The sequence below is a fragment of the Eumetopias jubatus genome, unplaced genomic scaffold, assembly GCF_037043125.1.
Source record: "Eumetopias jubatus isolate StellerSeaLion01/CBP00866 unplaced genomic scaffold, mEumJub1_p1.0 scaffold_5, whole genome shotgun sequence".
Lineage (NCBI taxonomy): Eukaryota > Metazoa > Chordata > Mammalia > Carnivora > Otariidae > Eumetopias > Eumetopias jubatus.
The window spans coordinates 15,910,945-15,933,862 of record NW_028274811.1 but is presented as its reverse complement, the minus strand read 5'-3'; the positions used below and the strand labels follow the sequence as shown (position 1 = coordinate 15,933,862).

At 39.4% G+C, this 22,918-nt stretch overlaps 1 protein-coding gene across 1 annotated transcript in view; it reads right to left on the bottom strand.

Annotated features, from left to right (window-relative positions):
• Positions 1-5,613: 5,613 nt before the first annotated feature.
• The window catches only part of PRR16 (proline rich 16), a 178,350-nt gene continuing 161,045 nt past the window's right edge, over positions 5,614-22,918 (bottom strand). The window contains exon 2 of the mRNA XM_028103615.1: positions 5,614-6,369. Within this exon, the coding sequence (XP_027959416.1) occupies positions 5,614-6,369 (756 nt within the window). The remainder of the gene's footprint in view (positions 6,370-22,918) is intronic.

The following is a 22,918-nucleotide window of genomic DNA, read 5'->3' as shown; positions in this document are numbered from 1 at the left end:
GAACAAGAAATCACTCAGGTCCCTCTGAGATACTGAATTTGTTTGCTCCCACAGCATGGCCTAGACTATCTTGACTTACACAGAAATGCACTTTTTCTTTCTCATGGTCTACCTTTTGACAGCTTCAGACTAGTTCCAGTGACATGGTGACCTTCAGCAGCACAGGTGACCCATGCACAATGCAGGGGCTATGCTCCAGGCAGGTCTGAAAGGTGGTGAAGAATTGGGCCATGGGTGCTAAGTGCCTACCTTACAATTCTGGCTTGGCCACTTCTTGACTCTACCATCTTGGGCAGCCCCCCTCTGGTGCCCTATTAGTTTCATTTGCAAAATGTAGGTAATAACAGTGTCTAAGATACTGGGTTGCTACGAGGGAAAAATGGTGTTAATGAGGGGAAAATAATACATATAAAACACATAGAAGAATGTTTGGCATAAAGTAAGTCCTTGACAAGGGTTAGATATCACATATCTTGTCAATATCAACCCTAAACCACCCCAGGGCCCATGGTTGTTTTATTTAGCTGGTCCAAAATTCCCTTTGGTGGTTAGAAGAATTGACAACTACGTTATCAAACAGTGGAAAAGCGTATCTATAGTCTAGTAACAAAAGGATGGAAAGTCTTTTATTACAGAAAGCTCTAATGCACTGGACCTCTAGTGGTTCCCACAGAAGGCATCAATTGCTATTTTTAGCTTAGGGGTCAGTATTAAATAGATGAAATTCACAAATGAAATACCCGTAATGAAAGTGACACATTCAGGGTCAAATGGCATTAGTACTATGAAATCAGAACCTCTTAGGCAAAGAAACCCAAATAATAGACAGCCTCTGAACTTACAGAAAAAAAACCTGAAAGGTGAAGCTGCTGATATAATCCACAAAAAAATGAGGCTGGCATTATTCAGCAGCTCATTCATTTTAGATGGTTCCTAAATTGCCTGAAATCCCTTTTATATTCTGCAAAGATCAAACATATTAAGAATGTCAAAATAAGATTAGGTAACCCCTTTCAAGCGTCAAAATAACTACTCAGGATAAAAGAAAGATTTGCAAAGTTCAGGGCTATGAAGAACATAATTAAATAGTGATGTTATGGGGGAAAATTATGGGGAGTCAAACTGGCATGAAAAGCCAGCTCAGTCACTTACGAAGGGGTTGATTTTGGCAAAATACTGAAACTGAGGTCCTGGATCCCTTCACTTGTAGATCAGGGTAATGTCATCTGTTTTATACATTCGTAGGAGAACTTAGAGAAACTCTAATGTATGCAGTTTCAGAGAACAGGACTAGTAGCTTACCTCTCTTTGATCAATCTAGAAGTCAAAATGATAAGCAGTATTTCCTGTTTTCCCCTGGTCCTTACACAAGTCTATACCCCATGTTGATTTAACTACATTTTACAGAGAGGGTTATTTGCAGAGCTTCCTTATGTTCCACTTTAGTTTTTCCCCAAAAGACCAGAATGATAGATCCAAGGGTTTCACAGGAAATGACATCCTACATAATTGCTGCTCCAGGATGACGTGGCTAACTGCAGTTTTATGTTCAACACCGTGTGCCCTAATGGGTATCACATCTGCCATTATTTCAGAATCAGGCAACATGAACAATTCTAAAACTCCCAAAGGTTTAGCCTAAACATTTAAATACAGATTGACTCGGAAGACGTCATGTGATTTGGTGATAGTGTCTAGTAATTGTCAGATTCTGTGCATTTTATCTAATTATGTGATGCGGGTTTTTAACGCAACTTTATTGCTCATAAATCATTTCCTCACTTAGAAGTCCTCAGTACGTACCAAAGTACATTACACTGCAATCTTCTTCCACAAATTTGAGTGTACATTAGAGCAAAATGTGCTACCAACAGCGAATCAGGAGAAAGAAACTGAATTGGGACAATTAGAAGACTCGACACCGCATTATTGCATATATTCCATGGAAAAAATTCAGTCAAGACAGTGATTCAAAGACTTGATTGTATCATTCCCAGTGCAACACGTGAAGCTACTCAGGCTTTTCTTCATGGAGCATCCAAAAAGAACTATACAATTAGAATCTGTAGATAAAAGGTCTTGCAGAGTTTCAGAGACAGTGTGTAGCTGCAGCTCTTGGTAATGCTAAAAGCAACTACTGATCTGCCCAAAGAAAGTCATATAATACAGCGCCCTATTCCTTTATTCATTAAATAATTAGATGCAGGCATAATTCAAACACAAAAATTTTTAGGTTAATTAAACCACTTCAGTTAATACAACTAATATTTTTTCTAGAATAATGTTAAGCTAATGAAGGAAGGTATGAATATAATAATAACAAATTGGAAGAGTGGGAAATTTCTCTTCTTACATGCTCTGTATTTTTGAGCAGATATTTTAAATTTAGTTTAAGCGTGACCTAAAAAAATGTAGTTTTATCTTCTTCTATAACTGCCATAACTACTGGGGGATGGAAGAGAACTTTGGTCAATTTTTATTTTCTTTTCGCCTTTCATCAGATGAGGATACAATAACCTCCCATCCCCCAAATGAGATCATTATTGTTTAAACTAGCAAGTGAAACCCTTTCCTTTTCCAATTTAATTAATAGATGCTACTTTTAAAAAAAAATCCATGTTCTACCTTTCACTCTGAATGAATGTTGCCATAAGCAGCATTACCCTTGGACATTTTGTAGGAACATCACCTTCCAGACAGGATGGAGGCTAACTCAGGGGTACATATTCTGTGTGGGAATACAAGTCTTCAAATGCACACTGGGAAAAAGAACTGCCCTGAAGGGTTTGCAGAAAGCAGTTCTGCTTTGGGATCTTCGCGAAGAGCAACTATTTGCCACGTTTTATGATGACTTAATGGATGATGTGCAGAGGCTACACTAGAGAATTTAAATTTTGAAAGCCATGTTGGCTGATGACAGAAATGGCAAGGCCACTTACGACACTTTAGTTTTAAGTTTATTATGATGTGTTAGTTGCTTTCCCTGTTTTACAAGTTTATGTATACTTAAAGACATAAGTTCTGGTGAATGTTTCAAAGTGATCCATTGGGGAAAAACAAAACAAAACAAAACAAAACAAAACAAAACAAACCCTATTGGCCCAATATACTCCAAACCTTAATGGAAGAAAAAAATGAAATAACGTAAGAAATAAATGTACTCAAAAGAAAGTCCCAACACTGATATAATCTAACATTTAATCCTGATTTAATAAACTGTAATAAGAAAAGTTCAATACCTCTTAACTCTTTTAGGCTGGGCTTTAACTTGGTCTTCTAGGCCAAAAGTTAGAATGAGAAATGGTATTGCCATTTTGGCAATGTCAACAATCACACTTAAAAAGATGGTTGTTCATGGGGTACCTTTGTCTCTACTTCGAGAAAGAGAGATGAGTTTGAGCCTCACAGGTTGTGGCTAAGCACCTGGCTCAGTGTCTTTCTTCCATCAGCTTGAATTAGCTTATTCAATCCACTTCATTGCAGTTATCTGCTCTGTGAATGATCTGTGGTTGCCAGGAAGCTCTTAACTTGAGATCCAGAATGGCTCCCAGACATTGACAGGGGTCAAAATTTCAAATGAAAAGCTAATTATTAGGTCACGGTAACTGGCTGCAAAAGGAGGATGAGCTGAAGGGAGAAAGCTGCGTGTCTTCAAAGACTGTTTATAATACCATATGGTCTAACACTGGCTGCACATTTGAAAGAAAGTAATTATTAAAATCTAGAGAATGATGAAAGCTTGGGTTTATTTATATCAAGTCTAAATGAAGGCATGAAAAAGTTAAGAATATATCAGTTTGGTATTTGGGAAGTCAATTCTGTGTTTACTTGGGTCAGATTTATTAACCATACTTATCACATGATTAATATATTTTAGATTATGGCTTTTCTTTATTACTGGTGTTACGTTCTGTAACTCTGTGGGGGAAAAAAGGGATTTACTGTGCTTGCGTTATCTTCGTGGCCAACACACACAGGAACGAAAATCATGCTGAGTAAATTTGTAACATGACATCCTCTATTTTTTCACTCATTTAATTGTTCTTTCAAAAAGTCACGCCTATTTTCTTTCTGTCATTCTGCCTAAGGTATGTTATCATCTTTTAATAGGAAGTTGTTGAAAAACAGTATTCCAGATTACCATCATATGGCTTGAAAAAGGCAACAAAGAAATAGGACTACCTCCCTGCAGCAACAAAAATGAAAGTTTTGAGATCAAAAGCCAATTAGCCCAAAAGAATATAGTATTTTTTTATTAAGCTGCACAATAAACCAATTTTCTCCAAAGATAATTCCCTCTCCTCTTGCCACCTAATGGACAACTTTTGTTCAGGTATGCACCTGTCATCATGATTCTAGGACAGATGAACTCATTTCTAGTTCCAGAGCAAAATATCCAATCAGTCCAAATCACAGTAGTTGGGAAGTGAACTTGATCCATGGGTGGGTAAGTGACATAAGCTGGCAAGTTAGCCTTAAGAGAAGATGTCAGGAGGAAAGGATTTCTTCTCTTCCTTCTATAAAATAACAAAGACCCCTGGTATAGTTCAACTCTGAGGGAAAAGAGCATTAAGGCTGATACTAAAAACATCCTATTCCAGAAACATCTTTATTTTCCGCTATGATTCTCTTATAAATAGGGATTCCCTTGGGGAGGCAGAGAACTTGCTGATGAAGGAGGCAAATCATCCCACTGCTGCAATGTCCTGGTTTATGGTGTGTCCGGGAGGGATGCTGTGTGTGAGGAGGATCTAAAGGGCTTGGCCATGTATTGGGTCAATGAGACCTTCAATATGCGGTCTTGGGGGTACCACAAGACATAATATGAAAATGTGTAAGTACTACTTATGACCTGATAATGATATTTAATTTAGAAAATGCTGCCCTAGCCTCACTATAACCTTTTCCAAACTCTTTCAGAGTAGCCACCCATTTTGATGAATATCAACACGGGATTCAATGAACCACTGCTTCGTTTTCGCTCTGAGGAACATGTGCTTTTGCCATTAGGTACCGTTGTTTATTGACATATGATATTTCCACAGACAAAAATCTTTCATTACAGATATAGTGGAACGTATAATCATAATTGTATAGTATAGAAAATAAAACTTTTTGGTATTGTTCTTGGCATTTCTTAATGTAAAACTAGTGACAAACATCTTTAGAAAAAATAATAAAATAGTCCTTCGGTATTAAAATTTCTTCCTAAAAAGCATCTGGTCAAAGGTACGAGGATGACATGTTATTAATGCATAGATGAGTCAGGCGTGAATAAATGAAACTAATCCCATCTCTGAGAGTAAATCAAACCATTTGAAATCTAGAGGTCACCATTTATCATAGGTCGGTTGAAAGAAACAATAAGCGCAGCTTTTTCATGGTTCTGTGGTTTCCGACAATGCAAGTGTTTAAACACCGCATACCCGGGATATAAACAACATACTGCATACTTACCAGGTGGTTTTTATGCCACTTTGCTGAATGCAGGATTAATATATTTGGGCTTTTATTGCTTGAGTAGAAAGTGCTCATTACTTATTATTTTATGTTTATAGCACAGAAATTAAAAAAAAAACAACAAAAACAAAAAGGTTTTGGAAATGGCATACATCACACTGTTGTAGTGGTTGATTTCCTCAAGATTGTCTTCTGTGGTTTTGGTGCAGTGGGAGGAGGCACAGTTGCAGGTCTGAGAGGGGGGAAACTGTGACTGTGGCTTATTCCCAGCCCCCCGTTTTCCAGTGGAAAAGGAGGGAGGTGGGGTGGAGGAGGGAGGGGGGGGCCTGGGTGAGGAAGCTTTTCCGGTGGGTGGACAGGTTCGCCGTGTAAATGGACCTCCCTGTTTTTTATGTTATACCGGGTGTCACAGTCGGGACAATAGCCATGGTACTGTACTTTTTCATTAAACCGAACTCGTTCCCGAGGCCCTGCCTGGAGGCACCTGTCTTTTTCAGGTCTGTGCTTCAGAGGCCGTCCGGGAGCCTTGTCCAAGGTACTAGCGGGTATGCAGCAGACGTCTCCATTTGGAATTTTGTTGGGTGCCCCGGGAAAGCCTCCATTTCGCAGGAGGGTACCATTCGTCTTCACAGGATTGACCGTTGGCACCCCTCTCGGGGGCTCTTCACTCTTCACAGGGGTCAACCGCGGGGGAGGTGGCGGAGGGTTTGGCTTTCTCAGGACGGTGAGGATAGCAGACGGGTGTGCTGGGGGCTTGATGAGGGGTGCGTGGGCCTGCACTTTGATCTTCTCGATGCTGGAGGCCGTTGTGCCGCTGGAGCTACTATTCAGGGTGTCTGTTTTGGAGCTGTCGGTCATCTCATCCTCCAGCTGCAGGTCGGAGGTCAGGGTATCAATCTGGTCAACCACCTGGTGGAAAGGACAAGGTAACTGTGTTGAGCAATGACCCAAAGCCAAACACACGAGAAACGTCTCCTGGTTGAGCTAGAAATCTGCTCGGGGAGCCTTAACTCCTACTACGTGGTCGATTCCATGGCTGGGTAATGTTTTCATTCAATGCATTGACAGAACAGCCTCCAGAGGCGTGTCGACTGTTTGATAACCTAATGATTTCACGTACCTAGAACACAACATAGATTTATGGATACATTCTATTCCTGGCTCTGCTGAGCCCACCAAAGATAAGACCCTGATGCAGAAACATAACTGATTTTTTAAAACAAGAGGCGGCGGCGACTTTCCCTTGTCGGCTTGGAGAAAGCTACAGGAGAACACGAATAATGAGAAAAGCCAGATACTCTGCAAAACCCTAACTTTTCTTGAGATGATCAGAGAACCGAGAATCACAAGGACACCCACCGAACTGAGCTGCGAAAAGTCTCCTCTGAGGACAGAAAGGACACGTCATAGACTGGTGCAACTTTGGCAAACCATAGGGAACAGACAGCCTCCTCCAAAGTGAGGAAAGGAAACAGCTAGAACTTAATGAATAATTAAAGGTGGAATACGTGCTATCATGACAATTTAGAGTCCCCAGGAGCCCAGACACAACGCCATCAACCCTCACTCGTGTCTCTGTGCCACGGGCCTGTCATGCAGGGGGCTGCGGGCAGGGCAGAGAATGGAGTGAATGAGTCCCCCTGCCCCTGGGTGCACAGGCATGAAACCCCAGTGACTTCCCAGATCCTCATCCCTCATAAAACCCAACACTTAAGTGTTAAGGGAATGGCAACCGTCCCTGCTTCTGAGAAAGGGGAGAAGCCGCGGCTGTCTGACTTTGGGGAAAGGGGCAGAAAGTTCTCTTGGCCCCAAGAACTTGCACTGCAGATGTCTGCCATCACGTGGGGGAGGGATCCAAGTTCACAGCATCTCAAGACCTGCCTCAGACACACAGCAGAGGCAGGGAATCCAACGTGTCTGGCAGAACCATGTAATGTAGGTCCGACCCAAGTGAAGGAGAATGGATGTGAAGGAGGAAGATGGCACTGAGGAGTCAGGGTGCTAGAGCAACTGATGGAAAGAATCTGGGACAAAGAGTCTCTGTCCTGTTCAGGCATCATCTGGAGGCAGCTCGCAGGAAGGAAGCACAGCATTTGCTGGATATCAGAACACGGTCATTCACCCTCCCTCAAGGTCCAAGAGACCTTGGAGACCATTCTCATGGTTGCCATAAATGCACGATTACCCACATATGAAGATGGAAAGGTTATGGATCACTTTTAAAATAGTTTATTTACATACAGTCTTTTCATTTCACGTTTCCATAGGCAGATTTGTCTCTCCTTCTTCAGGCCTAAGTGTGTTGACTGTGAGGCTGGCTCTTTGACACATGGTGGCAGAATTGGGCTCAAAATGAAAACATAAGCATCCAGAACGTAGGGAGGATGTAGAGTTCTACTTCTTCCTCATGAGGGTCTTAAGTGATTGCTTCTTGCTACTGTCACCAGAGCTCAGACTTCTATTTTAGCTCCTAAATATATATCAAACCCACTTCTCTGCATTTTCATTTCTTTGGTCCTCCTCTGAGTCACCACTATTTACCATATGGGACCCCCCAAAATCACCTTGCTCCCTCTTTCAATTCTGTCATGTCAGTGATTTTTTTTTAAAACAGAAATGTGCTCTTGGCCTCGACTCCGTGCTCAAAACCTTTCAATGCCTTGTTCATTTCTCCTGTGATAAAGATAAATTCTTAATACTATCTCCAAGGTCTTGTATAGTTTCCCTCAGTGTTGTGCTTGTATATGTTTAAAACTGGTTTTTAGAGGTGTACGGGAGTTTTGATTCGAAAAAGGTTGCCAATTTTTGTGGTGTAAATTCCCACTGTGATCAATTTCAAGTTAGTCAATGTGACATCACTGCATGTGAGGTTGGGAGGAAATGTTCACTGACACAGGAGTAGAAAATGCTTCTACAGGCCAATAGAATGGGCAAAAATAAACTCAGGGGCACAAATAATAGTAAAATGTAGTGAAATAATTAAGAATGACTAAGAACAATTAGAAAGCCTTTGTATTTAATGTAATTTATTTAATATGAGTTTACATATAGATACATTTTTAAATTTTATTTTATTTAAATTCAATTAACATATAGTATCTTATTAGTTTCAGAAGTAGAGTTCAGTGATTCTATATTTTGGTTTTAATAATGGTTATTTAGCAGCTGGCACACACAAAATTTCTGAAAATAGAACAATTGGCCCTTTTTAGCCAGTTCCAGTCAGCACATCACTGTCTCTCCTCAAATGACTCTCCATCCTCAACTCTAATAAATTTCCCTTTTCTTTTCTGTTCTCAAATCTCCTGGGTCTTCTTATAGACCCTCATAATTGTCAGTCTGCTTCATGCCATAGGACATTTGCAAATACAGATTTTTCTTTTTGAAATGCTCTGACTTCCCCTCTTTGTTGACTTAACATCTTAGCTCAGGAGTCCCTCATGATGTCAGCCTTCCCTATCCTACTGCAATTTCCCATGTGGGCCATGTGAATTTGTTAAATATTCACAGGGAACTTTATTTCTTTCACTCAAAGCATTCACATACTTTTTGATTGTTTAGTTAGCAGTGGGAGTACCGGAATAGTCTTTCCTCTCTAGACTCTAATTTCAGTGAGATCAGAGACCAGGTTTGTTCTTACTACTGTGACCTAGTCCTAAGGTAGTGAATGACACTCAAAAGGGGCTCGTTAAATACATGTTAAATAAATACACTGAAGGTTATTTCTTTAGTTTTAAGAGTGAACAAAAAGCATGTTCTTTCTCCTTTGAGTTTTGGAGTTGTTACTTTTCAAAGTCACAACTGCTCAGTTATTCTAGAATAAAATAGGGGGAAAGGGATTTATCCAGAAATGATCCAGAGCTGGTGGCACATTCGGCAGCTCTAGCCCAGACATCTCAGAAATTAAAGCGGGAGGACATGGAAAGAATGTGAGAGATAGGGGGACAGTCCGGGCTCACAGGTACGGTGCACGATTTAACCTGGAGAGACTCTTTACCCTGAGCCTTCTATCGCATTAAGTATCTGCAGGGAAGGAGAGAAAGCCGGTTCGCTCTGAGAAGGGAGGGAGGCTGCTAGTCAGAGATGAATCAGTATTGTCTGAGCCTCTCATATAGTTCTGTAGCTGCTGGCTGGTTTTAGTCTCCATGTTGTTGTTTCCTGCCTGTTAACGCCAACAGAATGAAAAACTAAAACAGAAAAATACAGTTGACCCTTGCACAACACAAGGCTTAGGGGTACTGCTTTTACTGTGCAGTCGGAGATATGCATTTGTTGAACCCCGAAAACTTAACCGACTGTTGACTTGGAAGCCTCATTGATAACAGAGTTGATTAACATCTATTGTGTATGCTATAAGCATTATCTATTTTACTCTTACCACAAAGTAAACTAAAGAAAATGTTATCAAGGAAATATAAGGAAGAGAAAGTACCTTACAGTCTTGCACTGATTGAAAAAAAATCTGCATATAAGTAGACCTCCAGGGTTCAAACGTGGGGACTTTAAAGGTCAACTGCACTGCCCTCATGGAGCAGGGAATCTAGTGGAAGGACCTGGCATGCATTAGATACTCAAACAAGTAAGTGTAAAAGTAGTACTTTTCCAGGAGCTCTGAATGACAGACTGAGACTCTGTAAGAGGGGAATAAAAATGCTCCATCAGAAAAGTTGGTGAAACTCCCCTGAAGGATGAGCAGCTGTTAAATGGTAGGAAAGGAAGGATTCCAGAAGGCCACTCAGGAAAGGGCCTGATAAAGGTCCTATGACAGAAGAGAGGGCCTGAGTGTGAGCCATATAAAGAAGACTTTAGGCTGAAGGGCACCTGAGAGGTGAGGCTGGAGAGTTCGCCAGCAGCCAGGCTCTGAGAGTCCCTGCTAAGTGCTGATCAGGTGCCACATAAAAGAGTTCCAAAGGGAGAGAAGCACTGTTCAAAGAGATGCTGATTTGCTATTTTTCAGAATGGAAGCATCATCTAATGAGAGAAGTACACAGAGCTCCAAACAGGAAATATAAACAAACCCACACCCAGACATACCGTCATGAGAACATAGAACATGGAAAAGTATAGATGCCCAAAAGGTACCAAAATGGCATATTAATGATTTTGTATTAAAGCTAATCGGGACCCAGCTGGTGCAAGGACACTCAGACCCTCCTGTGTCCACTGGAAAGCAAGAAATAAATCTTTGTATGAAAAGTACCCTTGCTGTACTAAGGAATAAAAAGGCATCCTTATCACCAGAGATAGGAATTTTAAAGCAAGAAAACTATACAAACAAACCTTGTTACTTTTTTAAAAAAATATTTATTTGAGAGAGAGAGAGAGAGACAGAGATAGTGAGAGAGAGCACGAGAGTGGAGGAGAGGGAGAAGCAGGCTCCCCGCTGAGCAGGGAGACTGATGTGGGGCTCAATCCCAGGACCCTGGGATCATGACCTGAGCCGAAGGCAGACGCTTAACTGACTGAGCCACCCAGGTGCCCCCCTTGTTACTTTTTTACTCATCTACTAACTCAGCCCAAATTCTACTTAGAATTCCTTACCAGTTAAATCTCGAAGCCTCTGTTTTCTTTATCCTGTCAATTCCTCATTAATTTATTTTCTCTTTGTCTAAAATGGATAAAAACTGCCTGCCTTGGTCATTTGTTTGGGTCTCAGTTTCATTACTGGACCTCCATGCACACATAATAAAACTTTGGGGTTTTTTTCCTGTTAATCTGTCCCATGTCAATTCAATTCCTCAACTAGCTAGAAGAACCCTGGGAGGAAATGTCTCCTTCTCCTACAAAAGTAATGATAGAAGTTTTACAACAATAAATCAAGGGGCACCAAGTATGTATTGAGCAGCAAAAATCAGGCTGACAGGTTTTCAAACAAGCAACAGAAGTCTGAAGAAAATTTAGGAATATGGTTCATAATAAAAGAAAGTAATTGGAAATATAGTTGAATTCTTCTGTAAACGTGAGGGTAAAATCAACATTGTCAGACATAAAGACTGGGAGAGTGTACTTTTTACAGCTCAGTGCTGAAAGTACTGATAAATGACATTTCAGAAAGAGGTAAAAAAACAGAAGAAAGGGCTAGCATACAAGAAGCATAGATGAGCGAAGAAATTATAAAATAATAAAAATGTGCATTGATTACAAAACAATAATGTACTAATGACTAATTGGGGAGATTAGAAAAATGTGAAAGTAAAATACTAGGAAAAATGACATGTCTGATTGGGAAACAATCAGATTTAAAACATTTTAAGGTCACTGTATTTTTGTGTGTGTAAGGAATCAGTAGTGATGTGATACTGATTATGACTCATTAAGTCAAGAATGCATGCGAAAAAATTTTAGGGCCACTACTGAATTAATTAATAGACAAACTTATAATTTCCAAAATAATATAAAGTTTAAAAAGTGAGTAAGAAAAATTTGGCAACTTTTAAATTTTAAAAAGGCAGAAAATAAGAAAACTAAACAAAAAAAAAGAGCATGGTAAACAGAAAAGAAACTGAATAAGATAGAAAAAAATTCCAAATATATTAGTAATCATAACAAACATAAATAGATTACAATAATTTATTCAAAAAAGGACACTGAGACATTGATATAAACTGACACAAATAAGACACAGTGGACAAATGGCTTAATGAAACCTGATGCGGCTCCATAAACACTAAGCAAAAAACTTAACCTAAATTTTTCTTCATCGAAACAGTTTTCTATCAATACCAATTTAGGCAAAAAAAAAAAAAAATGACTGAAACAGGGGTGCCTGGGTGGCTCCATTGGTTAAGCGTCTGCCTTCAGCTCAGGTCATGATCCCAGGGTTTTGGGATCAAGTTCCGCATAGGGCTCCCTGCTCAGGGGGGAGTGTGCTTCTCCCTCTGCTTGCTGCTCCCCCTGCTTGTGCTCTCTCTCTCGCTCGCATGCTCTCACTCTCTCTCTCTCAAAAATCTTTAAAAAAATGAATGAAACAAAATTTAGAGCTTATGTACACACACATGAAAAATCAGAAAAATGTTGTAAAAAAAGTAACTGACACAAGCAGAATGCCTAATTTCCACTCAGTCTCACGGGTAATCAAGGGAGGGCAAACAAGACAGATGCAATAGCATTTCATTCTCAATAGTGATTCAAAACAAAACAGTAAGATAATTCCAGTTGATAATGATGATGCGGATAAATGGGAACTCTGTACATTGCTAATGCCAATATAAATTCAGTCCATTAGAAAATTTTTGACAATGTCCTATAAAGTGGACAATGTACATACCCTACAGTATGGGTATTTTAGCAACAAAGCCTACCCTACTCTAGAGAAACTCAAACGGATGTGCACAGGGTTGAAAAAGCATAGGAATGTTCCTTGCAGGTTGTTTTCTCATAGCAAAAAACTGGAAACAACCTAAATATCTGTTAGTAAATGCTTAGGTGGGCAAATATAAAGTAGCTCAAAGGAAGTAACTAGACCTACATGCATCAGTAGGGATAAATCTCAAAGACCTAACGCTGAATGTAACAGTTAAAACACATATACTCAGTGTGTCTGTATTGTTTCTATAGAGAAACAAAGGTAGTTTAGTTTATAAAATGTGAAAATAAATAATACACACCAAATTTAGGCAAGGAGGAAGGGGGGTGGGTGTGGAGAGGCCACAGCCATAATAAAGCTAAAATACTTTATTTCTTTTAAAACTTGATGCAAAGTAATTAGGATAAAGGGTTAACTTTTGTTAAATCTGGGTTACAGTTGTTACACTAGCTTATTTATTTTCTGTCATGTGTGAAACATTTTATAACTTGAAAATAAAATAAATATTTAACACTAGTTAAATAAAGTTAGAAAGAAAGAAAAGAAGTAATTCTTAAGCTGCCATGCGGAGAACATACTGAAAGGCGCTGAAGTTTATTTACTTGGCTAGTTAGACTCTATTGCAGCCAAGTGAGAGATGAATAAATTAGCCAGACAAGGAATACACTGCTGTGTCCTTGTAATTACAGTTCAGTGTTTGGCTGAAGCTCTTTCAAAGTATCATATTGCAACTAAAGGAATCATAACCACAGGCATGATGTAATTAAACCGAAAACAAAATGAAAGAAAGTAGGACTAGAGGGACAGACTGTTTGCAGATATTTGGAGGTGAGAAGAGTGTGACATTAATCATAAGTCTGAGAACATGCACACCTAACATGAGACGCAAGGGAGAAATGTATCTCTCGAATATGAAACTGAGCCATCTAATTGTAGCTGCTCATGTTTAGAGAAGAATCTGCTAATGGAACGGAAACAAAGAGAGATTTAAAGAAAGGACAATGAGAGGTGATGTGTTTGATGATTTTCAGAGGCTTTTGTTAGAATCACACACAAGGAAGCTGTGGATCAATTGTGGAATAATTAAGAATAATGATCATTGTGATTTAGGAATCACACGAGCTCCAGGTTTTCGTACCTGGGGAATATCCCTAAATATTTTCATAAAAGAGAAGCAGATTCAGGAGAAATTAAGTGGTTATATGATCTAAGCTATTCGTGAAAATCCAAAATTCATTTACATTAATTCTATAAATATTAAGCTATAAAGAAAAAAAACAGAGACACTGTAGGGTTATTTTTAGAGTGAAAGTCAGGACAAACAGACTTGCCTAAAATTAAAAAAAAATTAAGAGCTTTTTGTCCCATGTTCTCACGTGGCTATGTCCTTTTATTATCGCAATTGCCTTAATACATTGGAATTATCTCTTTATATGTGTTCCCCTCAGACCACACGCCTGGATTTCCACTTTAGTTTCCCTGGCAGAAAGCAGTGATTCCACGAGTAGATGCCCTAACAACAGGCTGAGAGAGAGAGAGAGAGAGAGGTGGACAAAAGTAGACTGAGAGAAAAGACAGATCTTGACCTCACTTCCATCCCTCCCCAGCTTTTCCAACTCGGGTCCGATTTGCAGTCTTCACACTTACCAATTCCAGATGGTTCAGAAAGGCACAAAGGAATGGATGAAGCAGAGAAAAGGAAGCTGGAAATAAGGCATGGGTGACACCCGGTAAGCTCTCCTCCTATGTTCTTGACTCTTCGAGCCTATCTCCACAGCACGGGGGAGAGAACATTTCGGTCACTCTCCAAAACAGTGAAGCTAGTTTAAGTGTATATTTATCTTTAATTATTTGTCTATATTGATAGCTGTAGATGTATTTAGAATGTTCCTAAACCCTCCTGCTCTTGTTTAAATAAAAACCACACAGTATATAGTTCAATTGCCTTAAAAACAAAGAAAACGCTCTCTCAATTTGGGGGAATCTTCCTCTAGGGTCTCCTCAGTAATAATTCACAACTATAAAAATTGCAGTTCCAAACTTAATGGAAGGAGAGAAAGAATTTAACCCCAACTTAAATCTGTGTAAGAAAGTTTATGAAATCTTCTAAGGTCTTTAATATTGATTTATCAGAACAACCACCCTTTGAATATGTGGCATTAGCTGCAAAGATCTAAAAAGAGAAATGAATGGGAGCCATAGGAATTTCTCCCATGAGAAAGAAGCAGCTGAAAACATTCCCTCCCCATAGCTCTTAGACCATGGTCAGTGGCTGAGCCCCAATGCAGGCAGACCCAAGAGCTCTGTCTAGCAGAGGCACGGTACACAGGATAGCAACCAGCAGACCCAGTCAGATCTTCCCTGGAAGAGATGAAACAGAGAGGAGTGGAGTCACCAATGGGGTCTCACAGCATGAGGACAAGTGGTCAATATCCTTAGCTTTCTATTCACAACTCACACACTTTATTTCTATTTTGGATATTATACCAAATTTTAAAGACCCAACTTATATTTATCTATGTGCCTATTACCTATGCTACGGACCTATTGAGAGGATTAAAATAAGTAGTTCATCCTAGAGCACACAACTCTGTGTCCCATTGCTAGATCACAGTATTTGTTAGATACTGCATCTGAATGACTATGTACAAATAATTCTTGTAATCATTTTGTGAATGCACTGTGTTAGAACAATTTAATATGTGGAAACACTGAAATCATCCCACAATTGGTTAACTCTGCTTTGGCATTTATTTATCTTAAAAAAAAAATCTATGAGAACTTAAAAAAAAAAAAACCAAAAACCCAGGAGTGACTCAGGCTTCTCTTGATTTTTGAAAAGCCCCAGGACCAGTCTGGAAGAGAGTTGCTCAGGTGGTAAACATTAAATGCTTGCTTCCCAAGAGATGACTAGAATAGTCTTGGGCTCCTAAAGCTGTCTCTGGATTTCCATAGCAACTATTACACCCTTAACATTATTTCGTAGAGACTAGTTCCACAATACCCCAAACACCATATTAATATTGTTGTATTAGCTCATGCTTATGTATTCTCCTTGTCCTTGGTGCATCTGACAGGGCATACAATGCAGGTGCTGGAAGTCATCTAGGGCAGATAAGGCAGTACCTTGAAGTTGTTGGAGACTCAAGCTCTGTCTAGCTTTCTGCTCTGCCGTCCCAAGTGTGTGACCTACATTTTCATGTCCAACTTCAGAGCTGGACTTCTAGTGGTCACATAAGCATTTCAAGGGGAAGAACAGAAAAGGTGAGCAAAGGCATAACTACTGATGTTTAAAGAGATGTTTCAGGAGTAATGCATTTGATTTGCTTACATTTCACCAGCCAAAATTAAGTTTCCTAGAGGCAAGGAGGCTGGAGAATGGAGGCTTTTATCTGGGGTTCAATGTGCCCAGTGAAAAGCAATGATTCAATAGAATAAAAAGGGACGAAGGCTATTTCAGGCCAAATAGCATCCTCTGAAACAGAGACTAAAACACATACACACACACACACACACACACACACACACACACACACACACCACAAACAAAAAATCATATACATCTAATCATTCTTGTTGGGAAGTACATGGGGAGGATAAACTTCCTTAAAAATGTTTAATTTTTTGAAACATTTTTAGGTACCGGGCTTGATCTCATGACCGGTGAGACCATGACCTGAGCCAAAACCAACAGCTGGAGGCTTAACTGACTGAGCCACCCAGGCGTTCCTTTTAAAACTCATGCAGACAATGCATGGTATATTTTGGGGAGGTATTGTGTTGTTTGATTTTGTAATATACATAAAAGTGGCAATTGATACCCTGTTCTCTGGAAGCTACCAAGATTTAAAAGAAAAACAAACAACACCATCCTTCATGTCAAGCCTCATCAAGAGAAAAGCAAGATAAAGCTATAATGCAATCTGTCTTATTTTCTGTGTGTTCAACTGGGTTTGACAAATATTTCTTGTGCAAATACTATTCATCTGTTATTATATGAGACAGGATGATGAAAAATGTTTCTAGTTTAATAGGGTCTGATCATACGTACTTAGTGTCTTCCTCTCCAAATCATAGTTAAATGAGAGTAAAGCGGAACAACAGTAACAAATTCAGAAAATTTTCTCAAAGTGGGGTATACACGGATCAGAGACTCTTATAAATACAGGAATGAATTAATAAAAAGGTGGAAAAAGCACTGATGGAATCCCAGAAGAATTCCAAACCTGAAAGTGGGATATAGAGAGGGTGGGAGTGAGAAGGAATGCACAAATTAGAGTGTGAAGTTGTTGAGTGACTGTAACTCACAATGGAAAACACTGTGTCAAACGCTCTCATGCTCTTTGAAGGGCAGCAAGATTATCAGCACAGCAATAGCTCATACTGAGAAAAGCTGAGATTCTAGCTATAAGGAAATTGCACAATGTTTCTGGATAAGTAGAAGGCTGAGTATAGTCAGTAACTCCAGCAAAATTGTTCTCCTTTACTTTTCGATTGGGAAAGCTGTGGAAATGGGGTAAGAACAGCTAGTTTCTCACTGTCCAGATACATTAAGGTAATGCCTGCCTGTCTGACATATTCAGAACCTTCGGTCAGCACTGTGCCTTGTCCTATATATGGGAAAGACTATACAACATCTATATAATATAAATATATGCCTGAGGATCAAAAGATCATTGAGGGTAAACAATAGCACAAAATAGAAAAACCAGGATGAATGTACAGATCAATAGTGTAGATGAACCTGCCATTATTAGCGAACCCAAGAGAACTTCGCAATAAATCTAATTAACGTGTTACAGAGGTTTGGGAATGTCTTGTAGCTATAAAATAAGAATGCACGGCTATTTTTTAAAAAAAGTAGCAGATGTTAGAGAAATATTTGGAATATAAAACACAATTACTAAATTAAACAAATTAATAGAAAGGCTGGAAGATACGATCTAAGAAATATTCCCAACCATAAAGCAAGAATATTTTTTTAAGGAAAATACAAGAAAAAAATTAGGACTCAGGGAGCAAGAAAATAAATCCTGCAGCTCCAGCTGATTGAGGAGTTCCAGAAAAAGGGGGAAAAATGTAGAATGGCAATGTTCAAAGAAATAATAAAAGAAAAAAATTCATAGTTGACAATACAAACGGAGTTTCAAATGGAAAGCACCACCTGAGGACTAATCAGGATGAATGAAAACAAAGTCAATCACCTACCAAACAAACCCAGGGCACCCAGAAAGAAATGAAAATCAAATAATCATCACAGTTTCTTCAGGATGAATGGATGATGGAAAACATTTTTACCAGTAACTTCAACGGTTCTGGCTAAAGTGATTTCAATCCCATTTCTACACTTGGCTAAATTAATATCTCAGTGTAAGTGAAAATCAAAATATTTCTGGATATTACAGACAAGGACAGTGTATATCCCTTGTATCTGTTCTTTGACAGCTAAGGACGTACTGTAACACAGGAAAATGGAATCTGAGAAAGGAAGAATTAGAGCCAAGAAACATTGTAACACAGAAGTGTGAAAGCAAATGAAAGAACGTAAGAACAACACCTGTATCACAGACCTAAAAAGCAATTATCCCTTTTTTCTTAAAGATTTATTTATTTGGGGCACCTGGGTGCCTCAGTCGTTGAGCGTCTGCCTTCGGCTCAGGTCGTGGTCCCGGGGTCCTGGGATCGAGCCCCACATCGGGCTCCCTGCTCGGCGGGAGGCCTGCTTCTCCCTCTCCCACTCCCCCTGCTTGTGTTCCCTCTCTTGCTGTGTCTTTCTCTGTCAAATAAATTTAAAAAATCTTAAAAAAAAAGATTTATTTATTTATTTTTAAGGTGGGGAGGAGACAGAGGGAGAGAGAGAATCTTAAGCAGACTGCATTGAGCGTGGAACCCGACCTGGCACTGGATCCCACAACCCTGAGACCAAGAGTCTGGGGCTTAAAAGACTCCACCACCCAGGTGCCCCTAAAAAGCAATTATTCTGAAGTAACACAGGGAATCAGAAAGCTCCAAGAAAAAATAATAATGAATTCCACCGAACAGGTCATATAATTGGAAATTTGTAACATAGCAGTGAAATGGGGAAGAAGTATACTCTTGGCAGTGTGGTCAATAACAATGGTGTGCAAGAAGAGAATTCATTTGTATCTTCAAGTGAATTCCCTTCTGGGAGGTTCAAGTTTAGAAACACATGTTTAAATTCATTTCTTTATGAGTTCATTAACATCGTTTCATTCTATTTTTACTATTGAGATATTGGTTATTGATGGATGTCTTCAACATATAGAAAAAAAAACCAAAAGATTAATTCTTCATCTTCCAAAAAGATGAGTCAAATGATGTGAGTTAAAGTTAAAAAAAAAAAAGGGTTTGAGCATATTAACTTAGATAGTTGACTAATTAGAAAATAGAGATGAGTAGGGGCATCTGGGTGGCTTAGCCAGTTGTGTCCCACTCTTGATTTCAGCTCACATCATGATCTCAGGGTCATGAGATTGAGCCCTGTGTGGAGCCCCAAATCGGGCTCCACAATCTGAGGAATCTGCTTGAGATTCTCTCTCTCCCTCCCCGCTGCCCCCTCCCCGCTCACACACACACACTTCTCTCTCTCTCAAATAAATAAGTAAATAAAATCATAAAAAAAAAAAGGAAAGAATGACAAGTAGCTAAGAGGAATATGTCTTGGGAAAGGACTAGATGCTGGAGAGTTGATAAAGAAGGAGGGGCCACCTGGGTGCCTCAGTTGGTGAAGCACCTGAGATCTCAGCTCAGGTCTTAATCTCAAGGTACTGAGTTCAAGCCAGGAGTTAGGCTCTGTGCTGGGTGTGGAGCCTAGTTTTTTTTTTTTTTTTAAAGGATAAAAGAAAGAATTGTACTGGTACATCCTTATAAAGAACCTGATTTGGAGATGGGAACGCAAGTGTATATAACTAACATGATGATGGTTAAAATCATACCCAAGAAAATCAAAGATAAAGGATAAACAACCTGATTTATCCCCATGTAGGCTAATAATTACGATACATTGTGTGTGTGTGGTGGTAAAAGGATCTGCAAGTGTAGGAAAGCAGGAGTCATCTACTCTTTCCAAGCAGTTTGGTTGGTAGCATTGGTTAGAGATAGTTTCAGCCAGGTGACACCCGAGAGAAGTCTTGAATGATAAAATAAAATTTGGAGGAAAAGTCATTTCTTGGCAGAGGCAATAGGATGAAGGTGTGAAATACTATTTTTTAATGTGTTTGTAAAGAATAAAGTAGGAATGGGGCGCCTGGGTGGCTCAGTCGGTTAAGCATCTGCCTTCGCCTCAGGTCATGATCTCAGGGTCCTGGGATCGAGTCCTACGTTGGGCTCCTCACTCAGTGGAGAGCCTGCTTCTCCCTCCGCCTGCCACTCCCCCTGCTTGTGGGCTCATCCTCTCTCTGTCAAATAAATAAATAAAATCTTTAAAAAAAAGGAATAAAGTAGGAAATGACAAGTGAATAGAACACAAGGCTGAAAACAGATAAAGGCTAGGTTGTGGGGGGACCCAGTAGGCCACGTTAAGAAGTTTAGATGCTGTAAATTGCAATTTTAAAGATGAGTCCTCAGAAGGTTGAGATTTATGGCACTGTCAAAAAAAAAATGTTTAAAGTTAGTGCTTTGATAGAGAAATGCAGATGGATGCTCATGTTGTAGTAGGTTCATTTCCTTAAAGTCATAACTTACTTTATAACCATAGTACTGATAGTATACAGATAGCCTTGGTTCCAACTATAAAATTTAACTCTAGATACGATTTGTCCAAAATGTTAATGGACTCTGGCAGCCTTGGAAAATCACACCAGTTTCAACAGGTTATGGTTACTTGGAGCACTAAATAACCCCAAATTTCTAACTCTACACTTTGCAAAACCAAGATGGTTAATTGTTTTTTAAAACTCGTAAGACGAAAGTACCTGGTTTCATTTAAATCAATTCCACATAGAATCATAAGCATTTTTGAGATGCTCCTGAAGGAAGCAGAAATCCCTGAAATTATTACACAGGCATACTTCATTTTATTATTGTGTTCTGCTTTATTGCACCAGTCTAGATGCCATTAAGAGCACTCGTGATTCATGGGAAAAAAGCCAAAATAGCAACATTCAAAGGAGTTTGAAGGAAGCTGATTCCAGCTACCATGGATGACTTTGAGGGGTTCAAGACCTCTGTGGGGGAAGTCACTGCAGATGTGGTGGAAACAGCAAGAGAACTAGCATTGGAAGTGGAGCCTGAAGATGGGACTGAATGGCTACCATCTCATGATAAGACTTGAATGGATAAGTTGCTTCTTATGGATGAGCAGAGAAAGTGGCTTCTTGAGATGGACTCTACTCCTAGTGGAGAGGGCATGAAGACTGTTGAATGACAACACAGGATTTAGAACATGACATACCCTTAGTTGATAGAGCAACGGCAGGGCCTGAGAGATTGAGTCCAATCTTGAAAGAAGTCCTCGTGTGGGTAAAATGCTATCAAAGAGCATTGCATGTGAGAGAGAAATGGTTCCCAAGAGGAAGACTCAATCGATGTGGCAAACATCATTGTTGTGTTACTTTAAGAAACTGCCTCAAGCACCCCAGCCTTCAGCAACCACCACCCTGGTTGGTCAGCAGCCATCTACATGGAGGCAAGACCCTCCACCAGCCAAAAAGATGATTCACTGAAAGCTCGTACGATGGTTAGCATTTTTTAGCAATAAAATATTTTTAAATTAAGGTATGTACATTGTTTTTTAAGACATCATGCTATTGCACACTTCAGAGACTGTAGTATAGTGTAAACATAACTTCTATATACACTGGGAAACCAAAAAACTCATTTGACTCACTTTATTGGGATATCTGCTTTATTGCTGTGGTCTGGAAATGAACCCGCAATATCTCCGAGGTATACACAGTTTCTAACAGTCACACGCCATCTAAATGCTTACTCTTTAAAATGAGCATAAAACAATGATGTAGTAAGGGAGAAAGTACAATTAAAGTACATATAATTAAAATGGACTACACGTGCTCTAAGTCCCACACTGACATGTCTATCAGCTTTTTACTTGTCTAGCAGGTGAGGTATTTCTGACTTTTCTTTCCCCTGTAGCAAACATTACCCACAGATTATAATAGCTGAAATGCCTCCGCTCACTTTAATTTCTGCTTTTATAAGATACCTTGTTTTTTTAACAGGCAACATGCTTCTACTGAGGCTGCTCGTAAAGTGTGGAAAAGGAAACATTCCTCATCATAATTGCTTTAGCAGCTTAATAGATGTAAAAGACTTGTCTCCTTGCACTTTGTGAGTATACATTTCAATATGATTCCATTTTGTTAATAATATTCAGGAGGAGGCCGTAGCTCATGATAATGGAAGTGCAAACTTTAACACTAGCTTACAGCTCTCAATCACTCTCTCTTTTTGTATTTGTAAAAGCGTATATGAAATAAGCTTCTGGTTGTGTATTATATTCCCCTCTGATGTTAAGGTAGCTCAATAAAAAATATTCTGTAAGCATCATGATTAAGGTTGTATATACAAAACCCCTCTCGAGCCAATTCATTCTTCCTTTTAATCTATTCTCTGCATTGCGGTCAGACAGAGCTTTTAAAAAAATATGCATATATTTCTTATTTGTATATACGTGACATAAATGATTAAATCCCAATGGTTCTTAAGATCAAGGTCAATTAAGGTCATGATATCCCTCAGGTCTGGGTCCTGTTTTCACACACCCACAGGTTCCTATGCTACTTTCTTCACTCTGTGCTCTTTTCATTTCTTCCAGGGCTTCAAAGAAGCTAAGCTCCTATCTCTGGGTCTTTTTTATTTTTTAAGAGACAGAGGTGGATGGGGAGGGGCAGAGGGAGAGGGAGAGAGAGAATCTCAAGCAGGTTCCATGCCCAGCATGGAGCCTGACATGGGGCTCGATCTCACAACCCTGAGATCATGACCTGAGCTGAAACCAAGAGTCGGATGCTTAACCAACTGAGCCAGCCAGGGGCCCCTCTCTGGGTCTTTGTAGAAGTCATTCATAGAGAATCTATAAATCTATATAAATTCTACCTAGACATAGTCATTCCCCACTATTTCCTCTCCTAACACACATACATGCATACACACACACTCTGTTTCACACACATT